Source organism: Lynx canadensis, chromosome B1 (assembly GCF_007474595.2).
Source record: "Lynx canadensis isolate LIC74 chromosome B1, mLynCan4.pri.v2, whole genome shotgun sequence".
NCBI lineage: Eukaryota > Metazoa > Chordata > Mammalia > Carnivora > Felidae > Lynx > Lynx canadensis.
In genome coordinates, this window is record NC_044306.2 from 101,432,170 (window position 1) to 101,441,182 (window position 9,013).

Genomic DNA, 9,013 nt, shown 5'->3' on the forward strand with positions numbered 1-9,013 from the left:
TATATCAAATCAGTGAAATAATGGGGAAAAAAATCCTCCAATTGTCAAAACCTCCAACTGGCCAAAAGGAGGATTTAAAGATTTGTTTTCCAGATGTTTAAAGACATGAAACTCTTGGAATTAAAAAAAAAAAAAAAAAATATATATATATATATATATATATATATATATATATATATATGAGGTAGGGTAGGGTTTAAGATGAGAACTGTCTAGACCCTCTGTTCTTTGTTTCACTATTTCAATGTTTCAAAAAGGGATCGTACTTTTTCGCGAAACAGCTATATGTAAAACTGCCATGAAATACATCATTCTGAAGATGAGGAAGAGAGTAGATTTAGGAAAAGGGGGCAATTTCAAAACTTAAATCAATCTTCTGGAACTGAATCCTCTGAGTTGGTTCCGACATCAATTTTAAGGTAAAAACATGACTAGTTTTTAACTCACTTCCTTTCATTTTCAAGAACATTGTTTTTTACATTTCACTTTTCTTAGTAATAATTGGAATATTCTATGGTTTGGATTTTGAAAACCATATAATCATTATTGCAGACTATAATTTAAGGTTTCACCTTAGGCCTTCACAAAAAGAATCATACCTGCTTTTCACATTTCATTTTCCTGCTGGGTTATAAACTGTTGACAGGAAACTACTCAATTACAGAAATCCCATTTTGGTTTTATTCACAATTAAATTATCTAAATAAAACTCTGAAATGAAAAAATTGGCAGTCAGAAAATATGCTGGAAAGGAACTATTTCTGTCAAGCTGTAGTAGCTGAGGAAAGGGACAAAATTGTGGAATAAGGAAAGAAAGCTAGCCCATCTATTTGGTATGTTATTTTCATTTAAAGTATCAAATAGGGGCACCTGGGTGGCTCTGGCTCAGTCTGTGTGTCATGATCCCACTGCTCATGGGATCGAGCCCCTGCTTGGGATTCCCTCTCTGCCCCTCCCCCCACCCACGCACACTCTCTCTCTCTCAAAATAAATAAACAAACATTAAAAAAGAAAGAAGTATCAAACGGTAGTGGGCACTGTAAAAAATTTCAGCTTTGCTGGTGCTTTCAAAGACTTAGCACTTTATTTTTTTTATTTTTTTTTTTCAACGTTTATTTATTTTTGGGACAGAGAGACAGAGCATGAACGGGGGAGGGGCAGAGAGAGAGGGAGACACAGAATCGGAAACAGGCTCCAGGCTCTGAGCCATCAGCCCAGAGCCCGACGCGGGGCTCGAACTCACGGACCGCGAGATCGTGACCTGGCTGAAGTCGGACGCTTAACCGACTGCGCCACCCAGGCGCCACAAGACTTAGCACTTTAAAATGATGATCAGTATTAGGTTGGAAAGCCTAGAATTCATAAGCACTTATAAGGACACACCCTAATATTTTTTTCTTCTAGGTGTAAACCTTCACAAAGGAGGAAGTTTTGAATCAAAGTATTTATGCTTTGCCATCTAACAAGCCTGTCAGAAGTCTGAAACTCTAACATACTGCTACTTCCAAATCATGCAAGAGTGCACATAAAGCCCTAGCAGCAGCAGACCACCATCTTAATATTATAATTTTAATGTATTCTGCATATAGTCAGAAGTTAAAAATCCAAAACATACCGCATTCTCATTAACACTATAAATCTCTTTCAATACAAGCTACAGCTTCTTAGTCTGGGTATTATAGCTACAGACAGCTCTTACACCAGATCCTAATTATACCAAGAGTCTGAATAATAACAGAAAAAAATTATGCAGTATTTTGAGGGAGTCTGTGTTTATATACTTCATTAAGGAGCCAATCTTAAACAAAAACCCAATACTAAGGGACCACTGATAACATTACATAACTTGAGTATGAAAGAAAATAACTTCACATTTTGAAATACTATAGATTACGAAGTAGCCTCCAAAACAAATATTCATTTATAAAAATGCTCCTGCTTTCAGAGCATACAGAAAATTTTTGATTATATCAAACGTCACAATGCCAACAGGTTTACTGGCTTGAGGGAAAGGATTAAAACAAGTTTCTATCACTTATGCCTTGTCCAATTAAAACAAAATCAAGGCTCGTTTACAAAGAAGTACTAAAACAAGTAGCCAAATCATCTAAAAGATAATGACCAAAACAAAAAAGCTGGTAAGAAAGAGTTTTGGTAGCCTAAATCACAGGTTCAAATTTTGTCAGCATCTTATTCTGAAATGCAGAGAATTATTCAGGTTTGACATAGCACTTAGGCATGGGGAGTTGGGTAAAACTGAGTTTGAAGATTCGCATAAACGAAATTTTATCAGATCAAAGATTCTAGCTATGAGTGGTTTCAGCAGATCAAAAAATAAAAATATTTATTTTGTCTATATAAAGTTTCAGGCCCTGAGATATCTTATTCCACAGAACATGACAAAATGTCATTTGATCAGGCCATACTAAACACTTATTAAAATAAAAAGGTAGGGACAGGAATGTTTTTAAAGCCTCTCTTTGATAATGTGAACTATTTCCCTTGGTACACTCTAACATCTAGCATGTTTTACTAAAGTGACAGAGCTAGAGACTCCTAGCATGCATACAGAACTAAGTTCTTTAAGTTTTACTGATAAAGATTAATTTTTGACTAACCCAAGAAAATAAAACATTTTCATAAATTACAGATATGTTCCATTTTCCAAGAAATTATGATATACACAAAACCTCTTGCTTACAAAATAGCCAAAGTAGAGAGTGATTATTAATATTAACTGCAAAAAAAAGTTCACTTTATAAAGTGATTCATTAGGGCATCCGTTGAAAGAGAATTTGGATCACAAAATTTTGATTAATGCATTTCCCAGGAAACATCTAAATCTGAGCTCACCTAAGAGATAAAATGGGTGTGCATGAAGAAAGAGTCAAAGCAAATGACAAAAATCACCATAATAGTACAGGCTAATAAATGAAGAAATCAAGAGACGGTTTCATTAATTAATATATTTTCTGCATTATAGTTAACATAGGTACTTTCTTCGTGTCACCTTACTTTCCGTTACGTATTGATATTTTGTTATATTCAGACATGAGTACATTTCAACAGTCTTTTGCAATAAATATCATAAAATAATAGATTCGCATAATAAATATTCTTTACAATAAAAAAGTTTAACAGACTTTTGTCTTAAAAATAGTCAGAATTCAACTTTGTGATTTATACATAAAATATACAAAAAAGCACCACAATTTGTGGTTAAGGCAATGAAAACACAGAAAAAATTAGAATTACCCAGCTGTTAGCTAACCAAAGGGCCAAAAGGACCATTAAAGGGCCAAGATCACTTTAGGCAGCATGGTTCTGTGACACCTATAGATTGATCAGCTGTAAATATCAACTTCAGTTATCCAAGTGTCCTCAATGACGAGAAATTTGGTAAAAAGTGTGGGGTGTGGCAGGAAGGTAGTTGAGTCCTTCACAAACATGAAAGCTAGAATAAAGATGAGCAAGAAACAACCAATTTATCTCCAATGTGAAGATTTATATTGTAAAGCAAATCTAAAATTACATAGGAAAAGAAAAATACCTGGCATCTCCAGAAAAAAAAAAAAAAAAACTGAGGGGAAAGAACTTTGAGGGGCAAGGAGAGGGCAGTGGTTAAACGAAAATTTTTATGTTATAACAAAAATATATCCCCCCATGCTTCTTAAGGGGCCAATGCTATGAAGACAGCCCTACTGGAGACAAACTTAACACATAGCTTAATTAAGCAATAAAAATGTTGTTTCTTTAAAAACCAGTTTCCCTGCTCCCAGAGTACCCAATCAAAAACAGCTCTAAATCACTGCAGATTGACTGGGTATGTGTGTGGGTATGTTCATTTATACAACAACTTTTTGAAAAGTTGCTTGCAGAACAAAACGGCTACACAAAAGCCCACTGGCTCTCAATACCCTCCTGCGTGGATGGCAGAGGCTCTTGTCATAAGTGGGAGCCAGGTGCAGTTTCACAGTCCACTCTTACTGAAGATCATCCATTAGAGAAGAGTAAGATCCATGAGTCAAACCTTAGGAACAGGGGAAGAAAGGTGGGAAAATTGTAGAGAAAATAAAACCAGTATGTCATAGAATCTTTTTAACAGCCACAGCTTGAAAGCCAGAAGTTCAGGAGGTCCAACGCACTTCCAGAAATCATGATGGTTTACCCTGACCCCTGGAGGGGCAGCTCTCCAGCTTACAATAGACAGTGTTGGAGTTCTTACATCTGCATCCTGGGCGATGGATCCAGTCATAACACCCCCTGCAAAGCTTCAGGCATCCCTTAGCAGGAGGATAACAGAGTAAGCAAGGTAAAAATAGAGACATGGCTCCCATACACAGGTACCTAGAGCAGCAGTGTGACTGTGAACAGGAGCAAGGATTATCCGAATAAGAATCCCCTTCATCGTCATTGGAGCAGTGGTAGAAGATGCCCTTGACTAAGCACATGCAGGTTCCATATTCCACCATACTCTCGGCAGAGCAAAGGCACTGACGATTGCAGGCCAAACAGGATGGCAGGGTCCTGGGAGCTGTACATTCTCCACACTTGCACTTCCCACACTGTTCACAAATAAACTTGTGCTGTGTCAGGTCCTCTTTCAAGGAACCCTTCAAGTCATCAACAATCAGTTGCTTAGGCTGGGTCCGGATTGCCCTTTCAGACCTATGGCCAGGCACTGGTCTGGTTGGTGGTGACCTTCCTAACAGTCCCTGCTCTGAAGAGGCACTGCTGTTGCTCCCAGAACTGGCTGCACTTCCAGTGCTGGTCGATCTGCTCAAAATGGGGCCTCGGGCATTATTTAAGAGTCCTGCATGTCCCAGGTGGCTTGTAGGTCTGTGTTCATAGTTGTTATTCACATTAATTGGTATGATTTCGTGAGTCCTTTCATGCTTTTCTTGTCTTGGTGCTGTTCGAGGCGCAGGTCTTTTCACCACTGATGGCCCTTCTGTGTATTCATTGCTGCCTCTGATGGCCTTGATCTGGTCTAAAGACAAAATAGCAGCAGGCTGAATTTCTCTCTCATAGTCTAACCTCTGACGGCTATCCAATGTAGGCTGCTGGATCACAACTAATGAACTGCCACTGCCATGCTGATTTTGGGGATCCATGTGTAGTGATCGCGAATTCTGGCAATCAGTGGAAACCTGGCATGCATCTGAAATCCTAAAAGGAAATCAAAGATGAAAAAATAAAAAATAAAAAAAAAAACAGAGAGAGAGAGAGAAAATAAATGACAGGAAGCATTTTTGGGGGGGAAAATCCTGTCAAGTCACAAATTGCCTAAACCACCTGGTAATGATCTCCTTCATCAGCGGATTACAATGATGCTGGGGTCCTGGCCAGAGTCCAATTCTAAGAGGCTGAGGACCACATCACAGATGAAGAATGCAGGCAAGAGACCCCATGCCATAAAAGTGAAAAGTTGTTTTCAACTTCTAAAAAGCAGAATCAAGAAGTAATGCCCTCCTGTTTGTCAATCTAACAAATAATTAAAATGGAGTATGCCCTTATAGGGAATATTGAGGATAAGCCCTGGAACAGCTCTCATCTAAAGAAAGCTCGTATCAGTTCATCAGTGTTTTCCTTACAGGAAAACATCCACTTTCTAAAAATTACGAATGGCCTTTCTGTTGTTTACTGTTATAAGCACTAGATTAACAATGAGAAATTAGTCAAGGTATACTTCATGCATTACAAAAAATCCAAGAGACATCAAACTAAAATGGAATCTCAAAGTAAGAGGGCATTTTACATAGAAATCAAGATTATAAAGGTAACCCATTATTTATCTACAAGATGTAAAGATGAGTATAGAAGAATACAACAGCTCTTGGTATTTTACAGCCACTACAACACACACACAAAGCTCAATGCTGTGATGTTAAAAAGCATTCTCATCTGAAATCATGAAAAGGATTTTTTTAAAGTTTAAATTAAGGGGTCACTCACATAATAAGATAACTTTCATGTACAAATAAGTATTTAAGGCAGTATGGAGAAATCTGGGCCATTTTAATTACCACATTTCCTCTAATTTAAAAATCTGTATTTACATGACAGATCTTGATTCTCAAGAGCACTGCCAACTCGGAATCAATGTGCTTCTTGAAATAAGATAAGTACAGTAATATCCTGATAAAAGTAAGCATTTGTATTTCCACACTAATAGTAAGTTATTTCTAATTTATAATGCATTCTTCACACACACCAAAAAAGCACCAAACGTAAGAACATTTCCAATTTCAATCAATGGAATCACACAAATTCCTTCTAAAGTCTACAGATCCCTTCCGAGTCAAGAATGAAAAGAAAAAAATGCCCATTCTCAACTGCCACCTTGAGCCAAAACACCAGCTGAAGGAATAAGGCAGACAAGTCCATTTCATTCTGTTAACTAAACTGATTGTCTATAGACTCTGTCTTCTATGTTAACTTCTTGGAGTTGCCCTCCCTCATTCTCCCAACGAAGATCTCCCAAGTTGCTCCTTAACTCTGCCTTTCTCTGTACAACACAAGAAACACATTCATGATCTGCCTGGTTTAGTCCTGGAATCCTTAAGGACTGTTCAAATACCCCTTCGATACTCTGCACACACAAGATCATTCCTCCTTGCAAAGAACTGTTAACCCAGTGCTTTAAAAGCAGAGTATCTCCAAGTCCTAAGTCAGATCCCACAGTTAAGAAAAAGGCGTGCAGGATTTGAAGAGTGTAGTAAAAACACCAGGCACATGCTTCATCTGCGTTTTAAATGATGGTCGTAACGAAGTTCAGGCTGCCTGGTAAATCAGATTAGCAGATAAAAAGAAAATTAGCCACCTCTGATCTGAAGCAAAGCCCCTTTTCAAGCACTGACAGTTCTCGGAGCCAGCCCCAAACACGCTCGCACGCTCTCGGCAACCTGTCTTCCCCACCGAAACAGGACTCCAAGTCCAATACCTTTTCGTACAGTCCCATCACATCCTAAGGATCACCGTGGATTTCCGACCCATTTTTGCGTATCTCGCCAAGATTTCTTACAGATCGCGGAGAGCCTTGAGAGCTAATGCAGGCGCCAAAAGCAAGCCCAAGGCATGGAGAGTCAGAAATAAAGATCTGTCTACACTTTAAAGGAAAAGCCGGATTCCTAAAGAGCCGGGAAGAAATGAGCCGGGGGCAGGGGCAGCAGAGAAGCGTCGCCACACTGCAAGTTACGACGGTGGAGCTGCGCCCTCTGCAATCCGAGCTGGGAGAAGCGGTGAATAAATAGTTGACGGAGAGGAAGGAAAAGGAAAAAGTTATGAATGAAAACAAGTTTTCTCTCTCTCCCTCTCTTTGGGCAGGAGGAGGGGGAGGAGGCTGAGGTTACCATTACCTCAGGAGGGCGGACTTCCCATTTTTAAAGTGGCAGCGCCCTCTCCCCTCCCCTCGCCGTTCCACCGCTCTCAAAACAAGAATAAAGTCGAAGCTCGCTTTGGCGCAGGCTAATTCCGTCCAGGGGGTTACCCGCGAATTCCGAGGTTTGCCTCCCTAAACGCGCGCCCGCGCGCGCGCGCGCGCACACACGCCCTTTCCCGGCCCCCGGTCTGAGGAAACTCCTTCACAGAAAGCCCGCCGTTGGCACAAGTCACGAAGTTCCTCAGAGTCCTCCGGGGAACACCCCAAAAGCCTCCCAGAATCCATCTTTCGCGTGGAGGGCTCCTTCAAGAGGACAACCCCGGCCACCGCGCCAGCACTGCAGGAAACGGGATGGGAGACCCTACCTCACCGTCCTCGGCCGCGGCCGAAGGTCGCCCACCCGATTCCCCAGCCCCGAGCGCCCCGGGAGAGAGGCGGCCGGAGGGGCGGCGCCGCGCGCTGGGGTCGCCCCTCCACTTCCCCTCCCCCTCTCCGAGCCCCGGAGCCCGCACCTGCCGCGCAGAGCCAGCCGGGTGCGCGCGCCCCCCCGCCCCCGCCGGCCGGGAGCGGCCGCCGGACACTCACCTAGGTCGAAGCGGTAGCTGGGGACCAAGCCGTGCGACCCGGCCCAGGTCCCGGTGCGGGCGGCAGCGTGCTCACGCCGCATCAACCGCGGCGGGGAGGACGAGGAGGCATTACCCCTGCTGCGGCGAGTCCGCCCGCGGCCTCCCCCGCCCCCACCGGGCAGGAGCGCTCCCCGCGGCCCCCTTCCGGCTGCGGAGGACAATTCTCCGGAGTCTCCGCGCGCGGCCCGGCGCAGCAGACCTCTCACAGCTCGCGTTCGCCGCGCAGCTCAGTAACATCCACCTCTGGGGCTTTTCTCTTGCAGCCCCCTTCCACGAACCAGAAAAAAAAAATCCCTTCGGGGGGGCCCTCGAGTCTCCCAGAAAAGCGAGCTGGGGAGCGGTAGTGAGAAGAGTTCGTGACGGGCCCACAGGCTGGCACGCCGTGCTCCGCGTGAGTTCTTCTCCGGTTCCGAACGCTCCTCGCGCGAAAGGAAGGAGTGGCGGCCCCCTGACGACTGAAAATCCACGTCACGGACGTTCGAGACTTTGCGGCGCCCGGGACGGGGCTCGAACCTGCGTCTGCGGGCGGGTCACGGAACCGCGCAGGCCCCGGCGGAGCCCGGGAGCGCACGCCTGCGAGGCGGAGGCTGCCGCTTCCCCGGGCGGGGGTGGGTGGGATTTTTTTTTTTTTTACCCGCTTTTTTAGGGGTAGCGGTGGAAGGACTGAGGCTGGGGGGGGTTCTTCTCAAGGGAAGAGGCGGGGCGTCGTCTCTTGGCCCCCGCGCAGGTCGAGGCACTTAACCGATCCTGCACGCTGGGCAAGTGGGGGGCACAGCGTCCCCCGGAACTCCGGTCCTGGCAGGTCAGCCTCTCCGGGGCAGCGCTCACTCCCAGTCCTCCGACCCTCCTGTTCCACGGCCGAAATGCCTGCTACAGAGGATTATCGATGGGAAAATAAAACAAAACAAAACATTAATTTCCTTTTCTTTCTAGGCACTTGGACGCGTAGCGCGCTCAGCCGCCCGGGCGGAGAGTAGAGCGGGGTGGGCCGCTCGCCAGCTCGCCC

General features: G+C 44.0%; 1 protein-coding gene across 2 annotated transcripts; it reads right to left on the bottom strand.

Annotated features, from left to right (window-relative positions):
* Positions 1-2,946: 2,946 nt before the first annotated feature.
* Positions 2,947-8,062, bottom strand: SPRY1 (sprouty RTK signaling antagonist 1). Of its 2 annotated transcripts, none has more exons than XM_030313113.2 (2): positions 6,944-7,763; positions 2,947-5,169 (listed from the first exon to the last, which is right to left on the bottom strand). In XM_030313113.2, exon 2 carries the CDS (start codon positions 5,112-5,114, stop codon positions 4,155-4,157), a length of 960 nt encoding a protein of 319 aa, XP_030168973.1. In that variant the 5' UTR covers positions 5,115-5,169; positions 6,944-7,763; the 3' UTR covers positions 2,947-4,154. The 2 variants fall into 2 exon arrangements, with proteins under 2 accessions (XP_030168973.1, XP_030168972.1); XM_030313112.1 differs by lacking the exon at positions 6,944-7,763 and adding an exon at positions 7,967-8,062 and having other exon boundaries at positions 3,607-5,169.
* Between the last annotated feature and the right edge of the window lie 951 nt (positions 8,063-9,013).